The following is a 27,376-nucleotide window of genomic DNA, read 5'->3' as shown; positions in this document are numbered from 1 at the left end:
GAATTCCTCTTTTCAGAGCCTACCCCCATCCCATCCCAGCCCCCAGGTCTGGAGCTTTCTTTCTCTTCAGAGCCTTAAGCTAAGAAATATACCCATCGTGTGTCACAGTCATCTGGAAAATGCCTTCCTGAAGTCCAGGGAACGTGTGGGAGCAGGTGTGACTTCCACACCCTGAGGCTCAGATCTCCCCGCAGCCTTCGTTCACCAGCCAGGGTCCTGCCCGCGGGTTGAGCCAGGAGTAGCAGCACCTTCCCCAGTCAGGGGGCAGCTGAATCCACAGCCGACATGCCAGTGAAGACCGCGTCTGGAGCCTGTCCGGCCTTTCCTGTGTCCAGCTAAGGGCCTGGAGGGGCCATCGAGGAGCTCCTGTCTGCTCCTCCCTCCTCTTGGCCTCATCCCAGGCTCTCTGGGTTGCTCCCCGCTCCTGGCACAGGCAGCCTCGAGTGAGGCACCCTTCCCTGGGGCTCCGCAGCACCTCCTGGACACACAGATGCTAAGGGCACTCGAGCAGTCCCTGCTCTGCCGGGGTGAGTTCTCCAGGTTCACGAGAGGTGTCCACAGATGTCCTCCAGTGCAAGGAGACTGTGGTCCTTATCATCGCCTTCCTCCCTCCTCTTACACATCCTGGGGGAAGGAGAAGTCTCTCACGCTGGCCTTCCACTCTGGAATGAGGCTGGCCAGCAAGCCAGCCCCGCCTTGGGTCTTCCTCCCCTCACACTCGTCTGGAATATGGATTAGGGGAGCCCTCTGTGTTCAAGATTCTTCTTGATCCCTATGTGTCCAGAGTGACTCATCACCTTCCACTTGGCCTCTTGGACTTTCCTGCCTCCTCTGATCAACTTCCAGGCTTTGGTCCCAGCCCTGGGGTTTGAACGTTCAATGAGACTCCATTGTGGTGGTCAGTGTGAGAGAGGGGAGGTGGGAAACTCCCGTTCCTCCTCCCTTGAGTGTGATACAGTCACCGCTTCACCCTCATCAACCTGAGTCAACTTCTACTACCCACAAGATAGACTCCAAACTTCTCAACACCCCCCTCTGGACTCCATGGCTCGCCTATGCTACCCCACTGGGTCACCTCCTTGGAATCCTGGCATGGACCTCACAGGAGCTCCTGCTGCTCCTGGATACCTGCGCACATCCATCCCCTCAGATCATGCAGGCTGCCCCCTGGGTAGGAGCCCTTCTCCTCTATCAAAGCTCTACTCATCAAATGCTCCTGAGATCCCAAACCCTATCACAGTGTGGGCCCTGCATCCCTGTGTGGGTGAGAGCAACCCAGAGGGCTCCTGCCCCGCCCCGAACGCCTTACCCCAGGTAACATGCTGGCTCGGGTGCCTGCCCAGGGCAGACAAGGACCCTCTGCTTGCTCCACCAGGCTGGCCTCACATAGAACCTGAGCCAGCGCCAGACCAGTTACCTCTACACACACTGCCTCCTACCGCACAATGCGTGACCTTACAGTGTGGGACCCTGTAGCTGCCCCAGACCCCAGCCACTGACCATCCAGCCCAAAAATCCTGATCTGGCTGCCCTCTTTCAAGCTTTGAGCTCACAGAGAGCAGGGCCTGGTTCTCTGGCTTAGGTGGGCACAGGAAGTATCTGTGTCTGGCAATGGACTTGAGCGTGCATGGACAGGTGAGGCTGAGATCTGTGGGCATAGCTCAGACTTCCAGGCCCTTTGGGGCAGAGAGTTTCATAGGATGAAAGGGGTGGAGGAGAGATGGAGACAGGAAAGGGATTCCTTACCCTCTGCAAAACTCCCCCACCCTGGCTGCTACTGGAGTCCTTGCCAACAGCCATGGTGCCGGCCCTGGACTATGGGTTATTCTGGGGGTCCTTGGGCTCAGGGTGGCTGGTGACTTCAGAGAGGCCTTGGCCAGGCCTGGGTCTGATTCAAAATGGAGAAGTGGAGAGGAAGGAAGGAACACATCAGGAAGGAAGTCACAGTGCTGGAAAAGGCTCTGAGGCTGGTGAGTGGAGCTTGTCCGTGATGCCTGGCCGCTTGGGGAGGGCCTGGGCCTGGGGACCACGGCAGCCCCAGTGCTATACACGTCGGCCTGTGTCTCAGTGGGCTCTGAGAGCCCAGGCTTGGTCTCTGCCTATGAAACAGCCCCAAGGGCAGTGTGGACTAGGCAGGCTTCCGCTCCCTGGGAAGCCCACGGCAGGCCTGTCCAGCTCAGAGCCTGGGGAGCAGGCCTGAGGCAGCCGCTGGCGGAAGAGTGAGGGTTGGGCACCCTCCTTTTCAGCTGGGTGGCTCGAAGCTGGTGGCATAAAAGGACAGCTCCCTGGGCATCTGTGCCCCAGCCACCTCCAGGCAAGACAGAGGGACCCCTGAGAAGGGGCTGAGCCACCACCGCTGCATGCAGGTCGAGCAGGACCCCGGAGCTCAGCACCACTCGACAGGAACTGGGTCCTGGCTCATTAAACAGAGTGAAATGGGAGCAGGACAGCAGAGCCAGGACGCCAGGTGGCCTTCCAAATGAACTCCCTGTGCACGAGCAGCTGATCGGCCAGGCGCTGACAAGTTTATCGTGTAAGGCAGAGAATGAACTACATCCAAACTCATCCACCACAACTCTGGCCCCAGTGTAATGGAAACATGGGGCGGTGGGCCGGAGGCACACGGCAGGAGCCGTTTGTCTTGTGACATCCTCATCGAGCACAGGCAGGCTCGCTTAATGTGGTAAATCAATCTTCCTCAAGGAGCCCCTGCTTAATAGGTAGAAGTCAGAATTGAGTAATAGGAGGAGCTTGCTCTGCCACCCACGCCTGGGGAGTCGACAACTTTGGAGATGCAGAAATTCCAGAGGCCATGAGCCTTGGAGGACCCTAGAGCTTCTGCTCGAGGTTGAAAGTTTCCAGTCTGTGACTAAGGTGAGCGAAGAGAAAATGAACACAGCAGCTCTGCCTTTGGAGGTCTGCAGACCTCTCAGGTGCCGATCCCCAGCACACCCACCTGTGCACACGCACACACACACACAGCCCTCTCTGGGACACTTGCCTTCTCTGGTCTAGTCCCTGGGAAAAGGACCCACATCAGACTTCTACTGTCCTGCCTCACACAGTCTGGGGAGGGAGGCGCTGGGCTCCTCTCAGATACTTAAGAGCTTCTAAACATTTGTCAGGCGCAGCTAAGCATCTTTACTCCGCAGACAAAGGAATCATAGCCCCTTTTGGGAGGAAACTCTGCCATCCCATCTTTCCAGTCCTTTTCTACTCTATGGCTCATGGTGGTCTTTACACTCCCAGCCCCTAGAGGCTATGAGGATGCCAATAAATGTATATCCAAGCTACATTCTATCTTCAGGAAACTCACATCAAATATAATGATAGAAGCTGGCTGAAAGGAAAAGGAAAAAGACGTATCAAGCAAATATTAATGAAAGTAAAGCAGGAGTGGACAAATTAACATCAGATTTGAGTAAACTTCAGAGACAGGTATTGATACAAGAGGTATTGAGATATTGAGGAATATTACATAAAACAAATGGATCAGTCTTGATGTCAAGATGACATCATCTTGTGTATACACATCTAAATGTGTATCAACCAAACATAGCTCTGTTATTTTTTGAAACTAGAATTAACAGAACTGAAGGAAGAAATAGACAAATCCATAATTTGAACACTCGGATACACCTCTCTTGATACTTAACAGAACAACCACAGAATGTCAGCAAGGATATCAAAGAACTTAACAACACCATCAACCAACAGAATCTAATTGATGTGTACAGAACGCTTCACCATCAACAGCAGAATGCTTCTCTTCAAGTGCCCCTGTAACATATATGCCACAGTAGACCATATCTTAGGCCATGAAAACCCTCAACAAATTGAAAATAATTGATATCATGCAAAAATGTGTTCCCTGACCACTGGAATCAAGCTTTTCTTTTAAATAACAGAAAAATAAAAGAAAAATTTTCAAACATTTGGAAAGTAAACAACACTCTTCCAGATAATCTATGGATCAAGGAAGAAATTTAAAGAAATTAAAAAGCAAACATTGAAATGAATGAAAACAAAAATATACCATATCAAAATTTATGAGACACAACTAAAGCTTTGTTAAGACGGAAATGTGTAACACAAATGCTGACATTAGAAAAGGGGGAAGACTTAAATGAGTAATATAAGCTCTCACCTTAAAATATTAGTGAAAAAAGGCAAAATAAACCCAAAGCAAGTAGGAAGAAGGGAATAACAAAGAGTAGAAATCAGTGAAATTGAAAATAGGAAAAAAATAAAATAATGGAAAGAAAACTGGTTCCTTTAAAAATTCAATCAAATCCCTGGCAAGACTAACAAAGAAAAATGAAAGAAAAGACACAATACTAGGAATTAAACAGAGACATCACTATGGATCTTGCAGACATCAAAAGGATACTAAGAAAATACTATGAACCACTCTACAGACATGAATTTGACAACTTGGATGAAATGCACTAATCACTTAAAAAGTATAAACCACCACATGCACAAAATGTGAACAAATAATTTGGAGAGCCCCGTAATTATTAAGGAAATTAAATTTGTAAGTTTAAAGTTTCCCCTCCTCACCCAAATCTCCAGGCCCTAAAGGTTTCACTAGAGAATTCTACCAAACATTTAGGGGAGAATTAACCCCAGTCTATACAATTTCTTCCAGACAATATAAGAACAGCGAACACTTCCCAATTCATTTTAGGAACCCAGTGTTACCATGACACCAAAACCAGACAAAACCCATAAACCACCCATAAAAAAAAAACCACCACCACCACCCATAAACACACACACACACCACACACACGAAAAAAAACAACCAGCTACAGACAAATAACCCTCATTAGTATAGAAACAAAGAGAGCTAACAATGTATCAGCAAATAGAATTAAGCAACATGTAAAAACTATGTACTGTGACCAAGTGGGGCTCGTTCCAGGGAGGCAAACCTGATTCCGTATTTGAAAATCAACTGATGTAATCCACAGTATTAACACGCTATTGAAAAATCACATGATTAGATCAATTGATGAAGTACAAGTTACAAAATTCAACATCTTATCATGATAAAATCTCAGAAAACTAGGAATAGAGTGGAACTTCCTCAACTTCATGAAAAGAATCTACCCAAAACAAAAATGCATATAGCTAATATACTTAAGGGTGAAAAGACTGTATGCCTTGCCCCTAAGATAAGGAATAAGAAAGGATACCCATCCTTACCACTGCTGTTCAACTAGTACTGGAAGGTCTGGCCACACCAAAAGGCAAGAAAAGGGAATAAAAAAGAAAAATATCAACAAGAAAAAACTGCCTGTTTTCATATGACATGATCTGTGTAGAAAATCATAAGGAATCTACCCCCAGAAAACCCCACCTAGAACTAATAGATGAGTTAGAAGTTCACAGGATATAAAGTAAACATACAAAAACCCAATGCCAGTGACAAAGACATGACCGACAGTGAGAACGCAGCGTCTTCAGATCGTGCGGAATGAACCACATTCTCCAGCGTAAATGTGACAAAAGCATGCAGGGCTTATACAAAGAAACTGCAAGACACCCAGTGCGAAAAATCGAAGGTCTAAGTAAGTGGAGAGATGTATCATGTTTGTGCATGGGAAAACTCAGTGTGGTGAAGATGCCAGTTCTCCCCAGGTTGGCACACAGGCTCAGCCAGCTCCCATCAAAAGCCCAGCAAGACTTTCTGCAGCTGTAGACAAGATTATTCTAAAATCTGTGTGAAAAGGCAAAGGAACTAGAATAGCTACAACAATTTTTAAAAAGAATAAAGTTTGAGGAATCAGTGTATCCAATTTAAAGACTTATCACATAGCCAAGAACGTGCAGTGCTGGCAGACAGATGAACATATAGATCAATGGCAGAGAATAGAAAACCCCAAAATAGACTAACAAATATGCCCAATTGATTTTGACAAAGGTGCAAAAGTAATTTAATGGAGGAAGGATGGCTTTTTCAGCAAATATTACTGGAACATCTGTACATCCATAGGTATCCCTCCCTGAAAACCTTGGATAAAAATCTGATACCTTACAAAAAATTAGCACAAAATAGATTGTCAGCTTAAATGGACAATGTTATAAAACTTTTAGGAGAAATTCATCTTTGGGATATTAGGACTAGACATGTAATTCTTAGGCTTGTTGCCAAATGTATGACCCACAAAAGAAAAAAACTGATAAATTGGACTTCATCAAAACTAAAGACATTTCTTCAGTGAAACACCCTGCTAAGAAGATGAAAAGATAAGCTCAGATTGGGAGAAAATATAAAGCCACATATCCAATAAAAGGTTAGTAAAGACTATATAAGCAGCTCTCAGAACTCACAGTAAAAAAAATCCAAAACCTGAAACCTAAGCCCCAAACAATCCAATTAGAAAATGAGCAGAAGACGTGAAATGATATTTCCCAAAAGATGAGATATAGAGGGAAAATTAGCACATGAAAAAATATTCAACATCATTAGTCATCAGTGAAATGTAAATTACAACAACAATAAGATCACTGCACACCTACCAGAGGGCAATAAAAAATAAAAAATAATGACAATGAAGAGAAACTGGATCATTCATGCATTGCTGATGGGTAAGTAAAATGGTTGTTGCTGCTGCTGAGTCGCTTCAGTCGTGTCCGACTCTGTGCGACCCCATAGACGGCAGCCCACCAGGCTCCCCCGTCCCTGGGATTCTCCAGGCAAGAGCACTGGAGTGGGTGGCCATTTCCTCCTCCAATGCATGAAAAGTGAAAAGTGAAAGTGAAGTCACTCATCGTGTCTGACCCTCAGCGACCCCATGGACTGCAGCCCACCAGGCTCCTCCATCCATGGGATTTTCCAGGCAGGAGTACTGGAGTGGGGTGCCACTGCCTTCTCCAAGTAAAATGGTAAAGTCACTCTAAAAAACACTTTCACAGTTTCCTGTAAAACGAAGCATGCAAATATCATATGACCTACAATTTCATTCCTGAACATTTTCTTTGAAACGAAAACTTAGGATCACACAAAAACCTATGCATGTATTCACAGTAGCTTTATTTGTAGTAGCCAAAAACTAGAGACAACTCAGATGTCCTTCAATGGGTGGATGGTTACATCACTTATGTTGAAACATCCAAATTGTGGAATACAGAATGAACTATTCACACATACAACAACCGGGATGGGTCTCTCCAGAGTATTATACTGAGCAAAAAAGCCAATCTCAGAAAGTCACATGCTGCATGATTCCATTTATATGACATTCTTGAAACAACATCCTAGAAATGAAGGATGGATTAGTGGTTGCTAGGGATTAAGGAGGGGTGGAGTTGGAGGGAAAGTAGGTGCAGCTGTAAGGCACCAGGGGTCCTTGTGGGGGTGGAAATGTTCTCTGTCTTGACTGTATCAACCTCAGTGTCCTGGTTGTGATACTGGAAGATTTGCAAGATGTTACCACTCCCTGCGGGGTGGGGGTGGGGGAGGCTGAACGGTACAAGCGTTTATTTCATACAAGTGCATGTGCATCTATAATTATCTCCAAAGAAGTTTAATTTAATTTTTTTAAAAAAGAAGTCAGTAGCCAAGAACTGCTCTTCCCTCTGGGTCCCAGCTACCCTTCCCACAAAGACAGATTTAAAGAGCTATCATACTTTCAGAATTTCAGAATTAGGGGAGGGGTGGTACGTGGAGAAAGGCAGGAAATACAAACAAACAAACCCAAAACCCACAACCTCTCAGCTGCCTTGAAACCAAATAGCACAGTGCTGCCCGTGAAATGGAAAGTGAGGGCCAGAAAGATGGCACAGAGGGAGAAATGAAGGAGCAGAGGAGTCTGGAGTGTGTCCATGCAGGGCATGTGGCGTCTGGGGAGCCTGGGGGAGGCAAAAGAGCTCCCCAGAGTCAGCAAGAGTCAGGGCTCCACACCAGGACGATAGCCATTCAGTCTGAGGTCACTGACTGCAAGAGCAGTGCCCATCCACACAAGTCCATTTTCAGCTCACTGGATTTTTTCAGGGTGGTTTTGGGCTTGGGAGAACATCCCCAGAGTTTCCCTGAATCTAATAAGAGGTATCCTTAGTGATCGCCTTCTGTGCAGCAGGCACGGAACACCAGCTTTGCATCCCTTAGATGGGCTGCCACCTCCCCATCTGGGCCTAAGGAGCCAGACTCCAGAACCTCAGCGAGGGGCCAGTCAAGCCCAGACCTCTTGCCTCAGACCACAGGCCTCTCCCTGTCTGGTTGCTCTCAACCAGGAAAGCCTTCACGCTTCCACTATGAGAGGGAGGGGTTGGCCCAAAGAAAGAAAACAGCATTCAGCTTCAAGAGCCAGGAGATATTTCTGGGGCAATTAAATCAGAGAGGCTGTTATTGCTAATGTGTAATTGGTTTTAAAATCAGCAGGCTTGCCTATCTCTGGATGACAATATTTAAAGAGCAAGACGCCCCATCCCGAGTGGGTCTTGTAAACCATGACCGAAGAGGCCCTCTGCAGACACAGCAACCTTCTGTCAGTTCCCTCCTTGAAAGCTGTGGCTCAGCTCTAATTGGCTGCTGGGAATAAATATTTACGGGACTGTGCAAACGAAGGCATCTGCTTCCAAAGTCTGTTCACAGGAGCTGCACTGCACCCGGGCAGGCGAGCCAGCAGAGGGGCGGATCTCCTAGCTGGCGATCCTTTTCCTGCAAATTGACAAGTGCTGTAGTCTTCCAGACTCAGGGCTAGATGTCTAATTAAATTTCTAGACCAGGATAACGGTGTTGGCTCCTCCCGGGTTCAGGAAGGCCATAGTTTCACTTGGGTGCGGAGGGAGGTCCTGAGAAGATGCACACAGCCCTCCTGAGGCCCAAATCTCACCCCCGAGTGCCAGGCCCTGAAGATGTCAGGTTGGGGAGACAGATGTTCCCTGGTCACTCCCGGCTCCACCACCCTCCACCTAACCTGTGGGAGACACAGCCTCCTCTGCTCGTGGGGGTGCAAGTCTCACCTCACAGGCTGTTCTGAAGACTTGCAGCAGCAAGGGCCAGAAAGCAGCCAGGACAGGGCCCAGCAATAAGGGGAACCTCCATGCATGGTGGCTGCTAACGTCTGAATAAGTGGGTTCCAGCCTGGACTGTACCTGAGGGTGCTTTAATAATGTGAATTCCTTAGCCTCATTCCAATGCCACTGGAAAATCACCAGGACCCAAGAATCTGGTTTGGTTTTCTGAATTTTTTTTTTTTTTTTTTTTGAGCTCTCTGGATGACCCTCATATTGTCAACTAGCCCCAGCCACACTGACCTCAACCCACCTTGGTTTAGCCTCAAGTCTCACTTAGCACAGGATGCAGAGGGGTGAGGCCCCCAAATTCCCACAGGACTCCTAAGGGAGATCTTCCCTTTGGTTTTAGCCTGTCTGCTCTTGTCCTGACGATTTCATTTATTCTAGTCTTCCCAGCAAGATGGCAAATCCCAGGGGCAGAGACAGTCTTCAAAGGTCTTGTAGCCCTCAGCTCGCCCCTGGAGGCCCCTCAATGTGGACTGCATCCCACTGGCCGTTCCTGGACCTCTGCGAGCTCCACCCTCTCAATGTCCTGGCAAAGGGTCAGGCTGCGCAGCCTGGGAGCTTACAGAGGGGGCCAAGCTGGTTGGGGGATCAGGGGCCATCACTGGAAGGAGAGCGGGTTGATGCAATCAACCGCCCCTGTGGGTGTCAGCTGACCCCGTGGAAATTCAAGGGGGAATTTTGTCTGAGCTCAGGCTTCCTGGTCTAGGCAGCCACCAGGACAAGTGGAGCTCAGCTCAGCTGAAACTTTCTACTGCATAATGCCAGCCTGGGCCCAGTGCCCATGGGCACTGGTCTCTGCTGGCGTCTCTGGAAGGGAGGTAGAGACCTTGGGACTTCAGCTGAGATGCCCTGGAAAGCTCAACCCATTTTCCAGTGCTAGCGGCGGTTCTCCCGAGAGCCAGGAAGACCCCAGGCCTCACCACAGTCAGCAGCTGCTCCTGGAACCGGGAGAGAGAGAGGCTTCGCAGAGGTTAGCGCTCTGGGAGCGTCATTTCCAACAACGGCCGCCCTCCCCAGCGCTCCCACCCCTGATACTCCAGTGTCCCCTGGGTGGACCCGATCCTCCCCTGCTCTCCTCTCCTCCTTCCTGGACTCTCCACAGTGCTTGACTGGCTCTCCCCTTGCCCTGTTAACCTTCTTTGAAAGTGTTCTGTTCAGCCTTTGCCGCAACTGAAGGGTGCCCCCTCTGAGGGCCCACTTCCTTGCACCCCCTCCTCGAGGACCGTCATCTTCCCTCACACTCAGCCCAGCAGCAGATGGGCAGGGGCACCCCTCCCAGCTCTGAATGGCTCGCCCTCCCCTCCGGCGCTCTGTGGAGCTGCAGCCGGTGGGCTTTCCGCCTCCCCCCACGCGTTATCCTCCTCGTTGCTGTGCTCCTCTGGCCTCCTCGCAATGTCCAACCACCAGGACCTGGCTCAAGCTCTTCCTCACCATCACCACTCCCATCATCCTTTCGGTAGCCTGAACATCCCTGTGCGTGGCCCGGCTGGCATCCTCCTCTCTCGGCCCTTTGACCTCTCACCTTTGACAGTCAAACTCAGCACCTACTCCTACCACCACATCTGGAGGCATATCACTACCAAGACCCAAGCCCCTCTGGAGCATCAGCTCAAGCTCCCCACACCTTGACCACTCTGACTCCCGCTTCACACACTGATTCCCGCTTCACACACTGTCACCTCCCACTGCAGCTCGTCTCACTGACGAGGACCACTCACTCCAGGACCCTTCGGCCCCACTGCCTATTTCCACTCTCCACCACCCGCCTCCATCTTTCACTTCCCTCCTATGATGGGCTAAACTGTGTCCCCCCGCAAAATCCCTAAGTTGAAGTCTAACCCCTGTCCCAGGGACTATATTTGGAGATGGGGGTCTTTATACAGGTAATTAAAATGAGGTCACTGGGGTGGGACCTTAATCCAACATGACTGGTGTCCTTATAAGAAAAAGAGATGAGAACACAGCCATCCTTGCACATAGAGGGAAGACAAATGTAAAGATACAGGGAGGAGACAGCCATCCTGGTCAAGGAGAAACGCCTCAGAAGAAACCCCTCTGTTGACACCTTGACCTTGGACTTCCAGGCTCTGGAAATGGGAGAAGATGAATGGCTGTTGTCTAAGCCCCACAAGGGTGTGTAGTAGGTTGCTGTGGCAGCCTGAGCAGACCAACGCACCTGCTTACTCAGTTCAGATTCCAGCACTGTAGCCATTCCCCTCCACACCCGCCTTCTCTCCCTCAGTTATACTCACTGACCTTGGCTGAACTCAGCAACCCACCTTCTCCTTGCCTGAACCTCAGCACCTCAATGTTGTATGTGGGGGAGAGGGGGGATTGCAAAATAATGCTAAAGTGTATGGCCCTCAAATATGAGCTCAATACAGTCCATGAATCTCAGCAAGTTTCCTGAGCAGGTTGTCTTTCTCACTTCCCATGAGGCTGTATCACACATTCTCTTCTGCCTCCAGAACCTCCCTCAACATGGCTCTGCTGGCCTCAGGCCAGGTTCAGTTTCCCTGTATCAGTCAAAGGTCTCTGATTCTCTGTGCTCCATCTCCTTTTGCCTTTGCAAGAATCCCAGCCCTCCATTTGTCTCCTCTCTCCTCACTAACAATTTCACTTACTGGATCATTTCCATGCACTTGCCTCTCCTACTAAAAACACTTCCCTTGACCCCCATCCTCTTCCAATCACTCCTGTTTTTCTGCTCCTTCTAGTACCAAAATGTCTGAAAAGAACCATCCACCCTTAACTGATTCTGCTCAGTGACTGTCTCATTACCAGTTTCTTCCTACTCTGGGATGCCTTCCACCTGCATACACCTTCCCCCCTGTCTAGTACTCTGGTCTGACTTTGGTGAAGGTCATGGCTGACTTAGGGTTGCTAAGCCCAGAGTCTCCTCTCTGTCCCATTTTCCCGAGAGTTCTCAGCAGCATCCGAGGTAGTTGGCGGCTCTCTCCTTCTCTCTTGGATCTTTGTGACTCATCTCCTGGTTTCGTCTTGACTTCACAGGCTGCTCTTTCTCTATCCTCTTTGCATCTTTTTCTACTGACCTCCAAGGCCCCATCTTCTGTTTCCAGATGATATCATCAAGGTCCATGACTTTAAATATCACTTCTGTGCTGATGGCTCTCAAATTTATATCTCTGTACCGACCTCTCCCTTGAGCTCCAGACACATAGATCTAACTTGACGTCTCTACTTAGATGGCTCGAGGCGCCGCCTCCCTGGCACACGGGGAGAGGACTTCTCCCTGCAGCATTGAGAACCATCCTCGGCTGGTTCTCATCTCAGTGAACGGTCCCACCACCTACTCAGAGGCTCACATCAAAAACCTAGGGCTCCCTTGTGTCCACAAGTCCACTGTCTACATCTGTGTCTCTATGCTTGCCCTGCAAATAGGCTCATCAGAACCATTTTTCTAGGAGGGTGGAAGGAATAAAGAGAGTGGCACTGATGTACATAGGCTCTGATGTGAGACAGACAGCGAGTGGGAGCTGCTGCGCAGCACAGGGAGCTCAGCTCTCGCTCTGTGATGGCCCAGAGGGCTGGGATGGAGAGGGTGGGAGGCAGGCTCAAGAGGGAGCAGACATTACATACATATAGCTGACTCACTTTTGTTGTACAGCAGAAACTAACATAATATTGTAAATTATACTCCAATAAAAGAAATAAATTTCTAATAAACTTATTAAAAAAAAAAGCTCATCCTCTTTTCCTTATTGTTGCTTCCACTTTGAAACTTCTCTAGACCCCACCTATGTCTTTCCATCTTTCCATCTTCACTCTCAACTCTAGCCCAAGCTGCCTGAATCTTTCACTTTAACACTCAAATCATTTCCTAAGTGGTTTCCCCATTTTCCTTCCATGGGAAGGGGTGCTCCAGAGAGGAGAGCTCAGTGAAGGATCAGATTCCCGCTGTGCAGATGACACAGCCAGTGCTAACTGGATTAATCAGATTTCCAGAGCGAAGCCGTGTGTGCACTCTCCTCCTTTCTGTCAGCTTCCTTTGGAAACAGCACTTCCATTCAGAAAGCCAGATCAAGTGCCATTAACAAATTAATTCCGATTAGCGCACCCAGGCACTCAGACCCCAAGACAATCCTGGTCAGTCGTGCGGGGTGATGGCTTGGGCCTGGCCTGCTAATAAAGTGGGAAGCCTCCTGGAAGCAGAGGCAATTCTTCTGATGCCTGTCTCTGTCCCTGGAGGGGAGAAGAGTAGGATTTGATTATACCATGGTCTCCTGAGGGAATTAACTCACTTTCAAATTATAACTTATTAATTCTCCCACATGGCCATTAGGTTGGTAAGAACAGGGTCACCTCTGGCACCTACCTGTGATCCACACAGCCTCCAATTTAAGACCAAGCACTGGAAGGTGCCCAACAACTGAATGAAAGGAAATTAAGTGGTAAGTGGGAAATAAGTCTGGGGCCCAGTATCCTTAGTGTCCTTCATTCCTTTATTTAACAAGCATGACTGGGGATTAACTGTGTTTGGGGCAGCAGATTCAGAAGTTAAGCCAGGTAAGGCCCCTGTCCTCCTGGGTTTTACAGACTTGGGTGGCGGTGTGGGAAAGGGACAGATAATCAGCACGAATCAAACAGACAAAAAACTGACTTCAGAGAGTAAGAAATGCAACCAAGATGAAAAACAGGACAAGGGGCAGAGTGTGCTGGGGAGAGGTGGGGGATATTCCAGGAGAGTCTGGGGTGAACCCCTAAGCTGAGCTTGGAACAGTGCAAGGAGCCAGCCAGCCCTGGAAGAAGAGCTTTCTAGGGAGAAGGACGTGCCTGCTGCTGGACGGTCAAGCCTCATCACCTTCTCGTTCTCCTCATCACCTTCTCGTTCTCCCGGTACGTCTAGCACAGCCATCTTTGCCGGCCAGACTGCTCTCCTCACGGTACTGGGCAGGTCAGATATGGCCCTGCTGGGCGGTTAACTCTGCCTGCAGTTGGTCTGCCTGCCTGGACACTGTCCCTCCCTCCTGTCCCTCTCATGTCACAGGGTTTTGTTCAATTCCCACCTCTTTCCTCAAAGCCTTTCAAAAGCCTCCCAATTAGAAGGGCTCCCTCCCCTCTCTGAAGTCCTGGAGAATTTATTTGGTAGCTACTGGCTCTACTGCCTTACGTGGGTAGACACTGCATTACTATGTACTTGAATCCATCCCCGATTCCTATCGAGGGGGCTGCTCAAGGCCAAGGGCTCCATCCTTTTTGTCCCTTACACACCCAGGCCTAGCCCAGGTCCTCAGCTTACAGACACTCAAGAACTCTGAATGGTCACCTGGCTGGAATGAAAGCCCAAGGGGCAGACAGAGGCTCAAAGAAGTCCCACCCTTCTTCTGGGAATGTAGGCAAGAAAGCAAGACTCTCCACCCAGTTCCTGAGAACAGGGCTCGCTTTGGGTTTGAAAAGTAGTTTCCAGAAGGACAATTTGAAAAATGTAAGACTGTTGCTGGATTTCTTATGGGAAAGCTTAGAAACTTTCTTAAGAGCAGCAGCTAGAAGGATAAGATCAGCTTGAAGATGAAGAATTCTGGGACCAAGAAATCACGTGAAGGAGGCAGCCAACTACCCTTCCAGAGGTGGGCCCATCCCAAACCCCTACCTGACAACTCTCCCAGCAACTCAGATCCCGGAAATGAGCACCTTCCTTGCCCACCAGTAAAACACCACTGCTTCCCTGCAGCTGGCCTTCCTTCAACTCAAAAACCTTGCCCCCCACCATGCTCCCAGACATCCTCGGATTCCGGGTCTAGTCAGCCTCACCCAGAAAGTCAGCATGCCGTCAGATGAATTACATGGGTACAAAAGATGCCTCCAGCTGACCGCAGGCCAACTGCAGGATATGCCATTGGGTCCTGGACTGGAAGGAGGCCTGAGCTTCCCACACTATGGCAAATGGGGATGAGGTACAGCCCTGGAGGGAGGGAGGCCAATGGGTGTGAGGATGAGATGAGCATGGAGACGTGCTGGGCGCTGCTGCTAACCTTTCATGAGGACCGTCCTGGCCTCAGTCCACTCGCTCCTCCCGTCTGACGTCAGCAGGCCGATTGGAGGCAAGCGTTCATCCTCGTTGGAAGCCATTCTGACTATCTTTCTCAACTGAGTGAACAGATCCCCCTCACTGAGACGGCGGAAATTAATCACAACATCCAAGACAAAGAACTGTGGGGGAAACAGGTCAAAGACTTCACTCAGGGCAGCCCGCCCTAGACGTCAGGCCTTCCCTGAGCCTCCATGTGGGAGCAGGACGGGGGGCACTCAGGCCCCTGGTTCCCAAGGTATCGACGGTTCAGAAGAGCCACAGTGTGGGGACCAGCCCGACACTGTCAACTGTGCTGGACTCCAAGCTCTCCCAGATCAAAGGCCAGATTAAACTTAACTAAAGAGAGTGTTTCTTTTCTGCAGTTCCTATTTGATGTAAAACCATTACGTTTGTGGGAAACTGAGTGGAAATTGATACATCTGCTTGCTGTTGGGGGGCTGTGTCAATCAAAACTGAAAACGGTGCGTGCCCGATGATTCAGTAACTGCTCTTATAAATGCATACTTTAGTCTAAGGCTTAGAGAAACATATACTTGTGCCCTGGGAGACATATAAAGGAATGTGCATATCAACCTTGTTGGCAGTAGAAAATCGGTAGAGAGAGCCCAAATGTTCTGCAGGAAGGGAATGGTTAAGTAAAACGTGGAGCACCTGTCCAATGCATGTCTATCCAGCAGTTAAAAGGAATGAACTAGCTCTAGATACAGCTACAGGGATAGACTTCAAACACACTGGTGAGTGGAGAAAAACATGGCAGCAAAAAATATGCAGAGAAAGATTAAAATGGAAGAACACCACACGAAATGCTCCACGCGTGCGTGTGTACCTATCCACGTGTACTCGCGTGAGCTCTTCCACGCGTGCGTGTGTACCTATCCACGTGTACTCGCGTGAGCTCTTCCACGCGTGCGTGTGTACCTATCCACGTGTACTCGCGTGAGCTCTTCCACGCGTGCGTGTGTACCTATCCACGTGTACTCGCGTGAGCTCTTCCACGCGTGCGTGTGTACCTATCCACGTGTACTCGCGTGAGCTCTTCCACGCGTGCGTGTGTACCTATCCACGTGTACTCGCGTGAGCTCTGTAGGTGAGGCCTGTGAACCGGCACTCAGTGATTTCGCAGCTAGAGCCTCAGCATTGTAAAGGGTTCTAGTCACAGTCCCAGGTCAAGGTCCCTTCTCTGCTGATTGGCGTGTGCTGGCCCCACGCCCTGAGCCGCATACAGGTGGTTTGGTTCAGAGCGGGAGTCTTAGCATTTCTGGGAGGGATGGATACTATGGTGTGTGTGTGTGTAGCAGGGCGGGGCGGGGGGGGCGCTGGGATATTCTGGGTTTGACTTTTGAATGAAGGTGGAGAAAGCTTCTTGTCTTGTGGCCAGCCAGGTGTCAGGTGGGCTTCCAACCTGGGAACAGCCATCTTTTGTTGGCAAACTTAGGGCTCCCAATTTAGACGGAAAATGTCAAATGAACCTAAGAAGAAAAGACTATAGAAAAAAATACCAGGGGAGCCCCTGGGTGGGTGTCAAAGTTGGGTTTTAATGAAAACAAACGGATTTTAATGAAAACAAACAGCTTTTCATCAGATGAAATTTTTATGTGGAGCCTCAGTATATGAAGTACACTGTCTGGCATCCCCGGGGCCCCCACAGGCTCTTTTGTTTCCCTGGAGCCCAGTCTGAGGACCAGAGCTGCAGGGCATAGAGCGTGGGCTTGTGACATGGGCAGACGGAGGAGTCCTTCTCACCCTTGGACAAGCCACTTAACCTAAGTCTCATCTCCTCATGCGTCAAATGGAGATCCAAGGCCTCCTCTGCAAGGTCATCCTAAGATCAGATGGGATGACAGATACCAGGCCCACCTGGACGTGGATGCCCAGACAGTCAGTCTGTAAGCTGTCCATCTGTGTGTGGTCTCCAGGAAGGCCACGACCTGGGTGACTGCATGTGGAAGGGCTGAAGACATGCTGGGTCTCATTGACGACCCTCAGTCCATCCAGGCAGTTCATTGGACCTGACTTGGCTGGACAGGACTGAAATGGGAGCCTACCAAAGGCATCTCGACTGACGACGCTCCTCCTTCTTAAAATCCAACCAGTGGAGAGAAATGGGACGGACAGAAATCAGGAGACCCCATTTCGGGGCCACCCTGCCCAGCTCACCGTGTGACTCTGGGAGGGGGCTGAACCCCTGGAAAGGCAGGAAGGGATGAAGAATGTGCACCCCTCCCCAGGCCCGAGAAGCTGCAGGAGCAAGGGGCCGCTTACCTGGTTGCAGCAGGCCACGATGACGTGCTCCGGCTCGGGCATGACACTGCTCTTCTGGGCCACCAGCGTGTCCTGGGTGTGGCCGGGGAGCCGGTAGGAGGAGAAGAGCCCGTAGTATTGCTTCATACAGAGCGGCTGCCCTGATAGCTGGCCCTTAGCACAGTCGGTGGGGATGGAGTGGCTGGTGGGGGAGGGAGGGAAGAGAGGCTGGGAATCAAAATCGGTTCTACTCTAACTTGACGCCAGAACTGCATGATGATGGCCGTTCAAGAGCTAGATTCCCATTTTCTACAGTAGCGGAGTGCCCCAGGGAGACCCTCGTGTTCTCCGGCCTCCATTAGTCTCCCTCACTCCAGCCTCATGCACGACACGGGCAGGTACAGATCTGGCCACTCTGGGCCTTTGCCACTGCTGCTCTGCTTGGCACGCCTTCACCCTCAGCCCTGCACTCAACTGATCTGTTTAGAAGACCCCCTTCACTCTTTTGAGAGCTTACTCCTTCATCAGCTCTTCCAGAAGCCTCCTTTGAGTTCAAGGTGGAAAGCTCTCTTTCTCCTATGATCTCAGCATGTCTCAGGTACTTCCTTCCTTCCTCCTCCTCCCTGACTTCCTCTTCTTCCTCCTTCTCACTCTCTCTCCCTCTGTCTTTCCTCTTCCTGTTTCACCCTCCCCTCCACAGTCAACCTCCCTTCCTCTTCCTCCTTTTTTTTTTCTCTCTCTCTTTCTGCCTCTTCTTCCCTCCCTTCCTCCCTCCCTTCTTCCTTCCTTTCAGCCAACAAATGTGACTGAGCAGTCTCCTGGACCAGGCACCATTGGAGCATCTGGGGAGCAGGTGCAAACAAGAGCTGAGTTTCCTGTTCTGACGGGGCCCAGATCTGGGATATGTAAGGGCGCAAAGAAGCAGGCAGGCAGCAAGATGCGGTGAGGGGACAGCAACTGGGAGGGCAGGGACCAGGAGCGACCAGGGGTGGTCTCACTGAGGATCAGACTTGAAAGCCGAGCCCTGGGGTCAAGAGGCAGCCACGAGGTGAGCTGGGGCAGAGTGAGGCCCAGGCGGGCTGGGCGGAGCATCCCACTGTCCTGCTGCTCCAAGTGTGGGTGTCAGATTGAACTGGAACGACCAGCTGATGATAGGCTGGTTGTGGGACTCCAGGGGGAGCTTTCAGAAACTTGTAAGAACTTGACAGAGGACGTTTATTTGTGCTAACTCCAACAATAAAACTAGAGTTCTTGTGTCTTGTATCTATATACCGTTTTTCTGCTAATTCAGTTGGTGGCTCAGATAGAAAAAAAGCTGCCTGCAATTCAGGAGACTTGGATTCGATCCCTGGGTCAGAAAGATCCCCTAGAGTAGGAAATGGCAACCTACCCCAGTATTTTTGCCTGGAAAATTCCACAGACAGAGGAGCCTGGTGGGTTACAGTCCATGGGGTTGCAAAGAGTTGGGCAAGACTGAGCAACTAACACTTTCACTTTCAAAAACATTTCACTAAATAAAATATATATTGGCCCTTCACCATAGATTGTTTGAGGAACACTGGTCAAAGATGAAAGGAAGCCAGTTAAAGCTGAGTGAAGAGATGGACAGAGAAGCGGGGAGGCCTGTGGCCTCTTTGGCAGCAGAAGTCGGTGCCATTTCATTCTTGGGGCAGTGAGAGCCCTCAGGGGCATGATCTGATCCGCTTTGCTGCCATAATGGCCCCGGTTCCAGGTGGGGAACAGGTGAAAGCCGGTCACGGGAAGGAGGCTGTGGGCTGCTGGGAAGGTGACGGGCCTGGGGAGGGTGATGGGAATAAGAGGAGGGTGTGAGTATGGGTTCTGGAGGGAGTGTGATATCCCTGAGCTTGGACTAGATGAGCAGGCGAGAGAGAAAGATACCATGGGTGACTTACAGGATCCTGGATTCACCCCGGGGTTGTGCGGCACGTTTACTGAGACGGCAGGACGAGGTAAAGAGCCTGCTGGGCCGTGGGAGGGGGCCCAGGGGTCCGCTGGGGATGACTCAGTTTGCAATGACTAGGAGGTGCCCCGGTGGGGATGTCAGGGGGTCAGATACGAGTGAGGGGCTCAGAGAGGAGGGACGCAGTTGTATTTGGTGCTGTTTATGTGTCTGTTTCGCTAGATAGTCTGAGAACCTCTTGAAGACAGGGATGGGGCCTTATTTCCCTTCATCTTTCCAGCATCAATTTTAAAAGTGAAAAAAATCGGCAAACAATAAATGCTGGAGGGGATGTGGAAAAAAGGGAACCCTCTCGCACTGCTGGTGGGAATGTAAATTGATACAGCCACTATGGAGAACAGCATGGGGATTTGTTTAAAAACTAGGGACAAAAAACTATCATATGACTCAGCAATAGTACCATTGGGCATATACTCTGAGAAAATTATAATTGAAAAAGACATGTACTCCAAAGTTCACAGTGGCTCTGTTTACAGTAGCTAGGACTTGGAAGCAACCTAGATGTCCATCGACAGATCAACGGATAAAGAAGCTGTGACACATAGAAACAATGGAATATTATCAGGCATAATAAAAAAGAATGACCTTGAGTCAGTTCTAGTGAGGTGGATGAAGTTAGAGCCTGTGATACAGCGTGAAGTCGGTCAGAAAAAGAAAACAAATTCAGTGTAATAACACATATACACAGAACCTAGAAAGATGCTATTGATGAACCTATTTGCAGGGAGGGACAGAGACGCAGATGTAGAGGATAAACTCACAGGCACAGTGGGGTGGGGAGACAGTGGGGCGAATGGAGAGAGTAGCACAGACATACATGCACTGCCATGCAGACAGCTGGGGAGAAGCTGCTGCGGAGCACAGGGAGCCCAGCCCGGAGCTCCGCGACGACCTGGGGGCGGTGTGAGTGGGAGGGAGGTGATATACGTATAATTATGGCTGACTTGCGTTGTTGAATAGGAGAAACCAACACAATACTGGAAGGCACTTTTCCTCCAATTAGAAAAAATTGCTTTAAAAAAGAAAAGTGGGCAGATGAATAAATGAGTGAATGAAGGAAGGGTCCAAAGCAGGCCCTTGAGCAATGGCATAAAGCTCTAGCTTTATAACCCTTACAGCGATTAGATGTGGGAGCTTACATGTGGACGTGTATGGGTATGTGTGTCCGTGCGAGTGTGCACACACACACGTGGGCGTCTGGGGTCTAGACTGTCAGTGACGGACAGGTACAAAGTTGTGGGGAGGGGGGCCTAGGCCATTCTCGCCCTGCTGCTCAGCCGGACAAGGTAAAGGATGAGATTCTCTGAAATCAGTCGGAGGGTCATCAGCACTGAGTTCTGGGGGGTGGCAGAGAGCTCCTGGTGAGGAGGAGAGACAACAAGAAAACATCACGGGGAGGCAGCAGCTGGAAGGCCTGGAGACCCAGCGAGGGAGGTCTGGTGGGGAGCAGAAGCACACAAATGCACAGAGAGCTGCTGTGCCTGGCTTAGGGCCAAAAGCCTCCCAGGCATCATCTCACAGGACAGTGGCGCAGCCCCAAGAGGCGGCCACCGTTATTATTTCCGTTTGACACGCAGGAGTCTATAGTAACCAGAGTGATTACTCACTCCAGGTTGCCACATCATGTGTTGTAGGTGTCAGAGTTCAAAAGGTTGTTCTGATGTTCGAGATGTGCAGGGGGTCATCTGCTCAGTGACAGAAGCCGGGAACACAGAGCTGAGAAAAGACACGGTCCCTGCCTCCACGAGCTCCTTGGCTAGTGTGGCAGGAGCCAGATGAAGAGGGCACTGCCCTTCCCAGGGGGGCTCAGTCCTACCTGTCCAGCAGGGTCTTGTAGCTGAGCACGCCGGAGATGAGGTCGGCTGCAAACCTGCGCAGAGAGATGAGGCCTTAGTCTCTCCTCTCTGGGGCCCAGGGGCCCTCCCTCCTCTCCCCCTTCTTCTTTCATTCTTTCCTCCTCTTTCTCTCTCCCCCTCCCCCTCCTCCCCTGCTCCTCTAGTCTCTCCCATGCTCACGGGCCACCCACCAGATGACTGGCCCTAACGGTGCAGTAATCAGCTAGGGTTCCTGCTGCCCCATCCCTACCCCCAGGCTGTCAGTTTCCTGCACAAACCTTCACAAACACAGACTAAAAATGGTCCTGAGGAGAGAACTTGGGGGAGGAGAGGAAATCGGAAGGTGAACGAGAGGAGGAGGGAGAGGAAGCCAGGAGAGGCCACGGGGCAGGCAGGAGGAGGCTAGACCATTAGGGGCGGTGTTCTTCCAGGGGAACGCCTGTGCTGGGACTGGACTGGGCCAAAATCCCAGGGTTCTGGGAGATCCAGTCTCCCAGGAAAAGTCAGTAATTCGGTCTCTTTAGTGCTAATGTAAAAGAAAGCCAGGTGCTGTCGGCTAGAAAAAAGTCACCAGAAAACCTTACCACGGGACCCTGTCATCTTAACTGCCCATGGACAATGAACCTGGCTTAATTGCCTCAGGAGGAAAACACCCCGCTTCAACGCAATTTTGAGAACTGTATACAGAAGTCATTCATCTGTCCGCATACTTCCTTTGTCCAGGGAATGCCCAGCTGTAGGGGAAGGGGGAAGGCTCCCGAACCCCCTCCCCCTCCAGCCAGCAGGTTGCTTGGGCTGGGTGAAGAAGGAGGGGGCGGGGGTCTTCCAGCCTGGATCAGAGGCCAAGGTGCAGCCTGCCTCGTGTTTTTATTTCCTCCCTCTGAACTGTCCCCACGCTGTGCCACATTTTGGTCTTGAGGCCAGAGACCTGGGTTTGGCTCTGAGAGACCCTCCGCCCTGCTCCACTCCTGCATAAATGGCCCCTCTGTCGCAGTCATCAGCGCACCCATAGGCCGTTCTAGCGGCTCAGTGAGCTCTGAAATTGCAGCAGATGGCAGACACTCTGGTGGTGGCTGGCGGGAAGGAGCCATTCCCACTCCCCGGGAGCCTCTGCTCAGAGCTGGGGGCTGCAGGGAGCAGAGGCCTCTGAATCAGACTGGGGCCGCGCATCCCAGTGGCAAGCCCCAGCTTCAAGCACCGGCAGGATCAAGAGACTACAGATTTCCTTCCAGGACCTCAGCCAGGCCAGACTGCCATGGGGGCACCTGGGGCCCATGACCTCCCCGCCCCATCCCACTGCACCCCAAATAGATATACCTGAGGAAGACCCCGTGTGTGTTACCCACGTGCCCCTCACCTACTCTTCCTTTGACCCCTTGGCCTGGATGGCCACTGTCTCAGGGCCATTTGGCCTCAGAAAGCTCAGCCAAGGCACAAGCTTCAGCCTCTCCTTCCTGGGGGTGGGGCCAGGCCCCCTCCTCCGGGCGGACTCCCAAGCTATGAGCCCGGGAGCCTGGTGTCCTCACCTTAACTGGTCATTGGTGTCTTGGAAGTGCTGCCGGGCAAAGATCACAGCTGGGCTGGAGTTGACAGGCAGGGCCAGGCGATTGTTGAGATACATGTCGTTCAGCCAGTACTCGGACACCTGCCAAGGAGGGTGCCATTATGCCCAGGGGCCACACACACCCTGCCTGGGGAACACATCACTCCCACCTTGGCATCCAGGAAGGGAAATGGGGACCCTTCACTAGATCATTCATTCATTCCACAAACATACACTAAGCCCCAGTTACGGGCTGGAGCTTGTGGCTCCCTGAGCCGTCCCGCCTGTCGCTCAGCCTCCTCCAACGCCATCTCCTTTCTTCCCTCAGTGTTCATCCTGCGTGTGTGCCGCTCTATCGTGTCCCCTGCCCAATCTTATGAGTGTCTCATTCCTGCCTTTCATCCCTTGCCCCTGACTTCATGCTACCCCTGCTGCTCCCAACCCTATTGCTCATCTGCCCCCATCTGTCCGCCATCTCTGTACCCTGTCTCTCCCCATAACCCCATCTTTATCTGCATCTGTCCCCTCTCAGCCTCTCACCCTTGCCCCTTACTATCCCTCTGTGTCTCTCCCATGCCTGTCCCTCCCTCTGCCCCATCTTGGTCACCCACATGCCCCTTATCCAAATCCCTCTATCTTCTTACCTAGCTTCTGCCCCTTGCCCCATCTCGGTCACCCACCTGCCCTTTATCCAAATCCCTCTATCTTCTTATCTAGCTTCTGCCCCTTGCTCCATGGGTTCCTCGTCTGCTGCCCCAGCAGCTCTTACCCAGTTGGCAGTCCTCTCCTGCCGTTCTAGGAGCTTCTGCTGCAGGGTCTCGCCAAGGCCGCCAGGGGCCCCAAACTGCTGCACGATGGCCTGGCTCCTCCTGAATTGCTCCTGGGGCACCAGGTGCTGCATGCACCGCAGGTAGGTGGCCAGGGTCTGCTGCAGTGGGGGCACAGGGAGTTTGGGCAGCCCCTGGAAGACAAGGTTCACAGGTTCTTGTGCCTGACCTTAAGTGTGGCCCCCGTCTGTCCCCAGACTGATCCCCTGTGTCTACCTCCATCTGCCCATCCCTGTTCCCTACCCTGGGACTTGTCTGTTTCTAGAGCTCAGCTCAGCAGGGCTGTGAACTGAGGAGACACCTGTTTGCTTCTTCCCACACCTCAGCCCTGCCCCTAGCAGGGGACCAAGTGCAGAGGAGAAGACTCTGGTGCTGACACCAGACAGAACAAACTGCTGGCCATCTGTGTGATCTCTGGCAAATGACCCCTACCTCTGTGCCTCAGTTCCCTCCCCTGTAAAATGGGAGGAAGAAACTCCACTTCTTATAAGACCAAAGTGATCATGGATGTGAAAGTGCTTATGAACCATTAAGAATGAGTCTAAGATGAAACAGTCCTGCTATTGATACTGACTGCTGGCCACTCTTAGTTTAGGAGCTGTTCCCAGCTGGGGCTCCACAATCCAACTGATCTCTGGACCCAAAGGGTGTGACTCTAATGGAGGGGTTTGGACAGGTGAAAGATGGAGAGAGGAATAGCTCACTGCCTGCCTTAATGACCAGAATTCTGCATGATAGTCTGATATTCATGATATGGGAGGGTGACTCGTGCACTGGACTCCTTATTAAATCCCTCCCTGTTATGAAACCCAAGGAGGGGCATTTAGCTCCATGTGGGCATGGGACGGGGATGGGGGACGATTCTTCCACTCTTAATCTCTCCAAGCTTCAGCTTCCTTATCCACAGGACTTAAACAACAATCCCTACCTGAGAGGGGCACAGGTAAATAAGAAGAACAACTGGCCCCATTAGGCACATCACAAAATGTCATGATATGACTATCCTTCTACCTCCAAAGGGATTGCTAAGAGAAAACCCATAACTCCTGGGGTCCCAAAGCATCTCGAGAATCTCAGTAGAACTCCTCACCCACGTGCTCCTGACGTGGGTTTCCCAGTTAACAAACTCTATCACTGTGGATCGTGTGTGTTCAACAGGGCTATGGCTTAGCCTGGGCAGGAATTTTTGTCCAGTTTTCAGGTGAGGAAACTGAGGGCCTAAGAGTGAAGAGACTACTCCAAAGTCATCCAGCCATTCAGTGGCAGAGTCAGGCCCTGAAATAACCCCCCCACCCCACCCCACCGGCAGCCCTCCTGCTCCTTCCTCCTCGGCCTTTCTCGTCCTTGCTTCCTTTTCCATCCATCCTTCTCGTTCTTCCTCACTTAGCCGGTCACAATGAGAAGCCAGGATTTTTCATATTATTGACTAAACTTTACAAAGCTGGCAAAGAGCGGACAGCCTTCTTTCCGGGGTTTGTCCTCTGTGGGGTGGTAAAGGGAGTGAATTTTCTACCCCAGCTGGGCTGTGCAGTGAAGGGGGTCCACTGCGTACTTACCTGTGCTCTGCTCCCGCTGCTGCAGGGGCTGAGGTGAACCCCCCACCCCCGGCGAGTGTGAGTGAGCTGGAGCGCATGTGCAGATGAGAGAAGGGGATCCACCTCTCTGAGCCTGTTCCTCTAGAGCTCACTGCCCTAGGCGGAGGGAGAAGGGTGGCACTGCCAACTATGGGCTGCTCCTGCTGCCCTGGGGAACACTTGAGGATGGGTCTGGGCAGCAGTCTCGGTGGCCCAGCCCACTCCCAGAGAGCCAGGTCCAGCCCCCTGACCCCACCCTCTTCTCTCTCCTGGGGTCTTGGGGATCCGTGTGGTGGGTGAGTGGGGAAACACGTATAGAAAGCCCAGTCCAGCTGGTGACTTGTGCAAAAGTGGCAGCAGGTCTGGTTGGAGCTGCCCTTCTTCAGGGCTGTGCCAGTGACTCAGCCCGGGTCTTGGGGAATCAGTGATGCGGAAGACGGAATGAAGCAGGAACTCTGCTGAAATGTCTCAGCCCCTCAGGGTTCTGCCCAGACTCTCATGGATTTCTGACTTTGCCTGGGTACAGAGACAGGGGCTTGTACAAAGGAGGGCCTTTGGGTCCTGGGATCTTAGGTCAATAAACATTTCTGGGCAATTTATATGAGCCAGGTCCTGGGCTGAACTCAGGGACAATGGAGAGACAGAGCCTGCTCTCAAGGCAGCTGCAGTCCAAAGGGAGAGACAACAGAAGTATTTGTCAGACTGTTTGTCTAGACAACTTGATGAGCAGTTTCACAGAGAGAAGCCAGAAAGTTCTGATCAAGTTTTCACATGAAGCCCTGGGGTGCAGGTTGGGGTAAAGAGGTGTCAAGAAGACAGCTGTGGCACACTCACTTTAGAAGGTGAGTATGATACAGAAGGAGGATGCCTGCCCAGGGAAGGATGGCGTTGTCTCAAACTAGCGGGGAAGTTGGAGCCTTAAGGCTCCAGGGGCTGCGATGCGACAAGGCTTAGAGCAGGGAATTCAGCCTCATCCTCAGGCAATTCCACTGGGCTCAAAGCCATTGGAAGTGGAACTTGGAGAGCGGGAGGCGCCAAGAGAAAAGAGAGTACCTGGCCCAGATCAAGGACTCTCCCTGGCTTTGAGGGTAGCCGTCAGCATTCCCTCCGTATTCCCTGAAGACAGTCCCAGCTCCGCCAGGCCCTCCCAGCCTCCTCAGCAAACTAGAGGCAGGGTTGTAGCTGGCGTTCATGCCCAGGAGAGCACAGGGCTAGGTGCCAGGCAAGATTCGGAGGCCAGTCCCACTTAATACTGTTAGGTAGGTAGAATAGGGAAAATGAGTCCAAAATGGCGGTGGCTAAAAGACAAGGAAGGTCAAAGGAAGGTCCGAGGACCAGAGTGAAGACTTCAGGCAGAACAAACAGTACTCTTGGCTAAGCCCAATTTGCATAGGGCAGGCCCAGGTGGGGGAAAAACATATAAAAGGAGGAGCCAAAGCGCTTTATCACGGACTCTCTCTCTCCCGCGTGCGTGCACGCTCGCTCTCTCTCTCTCTCTCTCTCTCTCTCTCTCTCTCTCGCTCTCTCTCTCTCTCTCTCCTGCTATCTTCTAAATAAAATGGAGCTGTAACACTGATTTGCCTAAAAGCTATAACACGGTTTGTCCAAGACCCAAGAGCTGTGACGCGCCGAGGGCTTTAATGTCCGTCGCTCCAAATCTTTGTTGTGACGAGACAAAGAACCGAGGAACATACACTCGCGTGACATCTATGGTGCCGTGACTCGGGTTTAACCTGGCTGAAACAACCTCCGCGCGGAAGAGGCCAAGCACAGCAGGAGCCCAACTCAGCAAAGTTCCTGCGCTAGAAGCGGAAGGTGAAGAAACCCAGCGCAGGGGAAGGCCCATCGTGCTGGAAACCGGGACAGCGAAAAACGAACTCAGCAGAAAGCTCACGCGGCCCAGTCTCAGATTCCAGAAGACCTCTGGTTAAGGTAAGAGGTCCTCGCTCCTATGGCTGGAGGGACCTTTACAATCTCGTTTCTTGTTTCCTCGAACCTCCTGCGAACAGGCAGGTGGCAGGGGGCACAATTAGGGACTCTGGAGAGGCTACTCCTCAGCATGTCCCAAAGGCGCTATCTGCTGGGCCCCAGTAGCTGTTACCCAAGCCGGTGGGGGTTCTTCTGTCCTTTCTCTTCTCTGTGCCAAGGCTCAGACCAGTGAAACTGAGCACCGGTCAGATATTTAGCAAATTTTCTGGCGGGCTATGAAGGGGATTCCTTGGCACGTTTTTCCCACTGCTTTTTCCTCCTGTCCTTCAGCTCTCTCCCAGGACTCAAGCCCTGGCTCTGA

At 51.2% G+C, this 27,376-nt stretch overlaps 1 protein-coding gene across 1 annotated transcript in view; it reads right to left on the bottom strand.

Annotated features, from left to right (window-relative positions):
• The window catches only part of CHAT (choline O-acetyltransferase), a 55,211-nt gene that overhangs the window by 20,905 nt on the left and 6,930 nt on the right, over positions 1–27,376 (bottom strand). The window contains exons 2-6 of the mRNA XM_015461094.3: positions 23,455–23,646; positions 22,669–22,787; positions 21,124–21,177; positions 17,348–17,528; positions 15,027–15,204 (exon numbers count right to left, since the gene is read on the bottom strand). Of these exons, the coding sequence (XP_015316580.3) occupies positions 15,027–15,204; positions 17,348–17,528; positions 21,124–21,177; positions 22,669–22,787; positions 23,455–23,646 (724 nt within the window). The remainder of the gene's footprint in view (positions 1–15,026; positions 15,205–17,347; positions 17,529–21,123; positions 21,178–22,668; positions 22,788–23,454; positions 23,647–27,376) is intronic.

Source organism: Bos taurus, chromosome 28 (assembly GCF_002263795.3).
Source record: "Bos taurus isolate L1 Dominette 01449 registration number 42190680 breed Hereford chromosome 28, ARS-UCD2.0, whole genome shotgun sequence".
Lineage (NCBI taxonomy): Eukaryota > Metazoa > Chordata > Mammalia > Artiodactyla > Bovidae > Bos > Bos taurus.
This window is presented reverse-complemented; position numbering and strand designations above follow the sequence as displayed.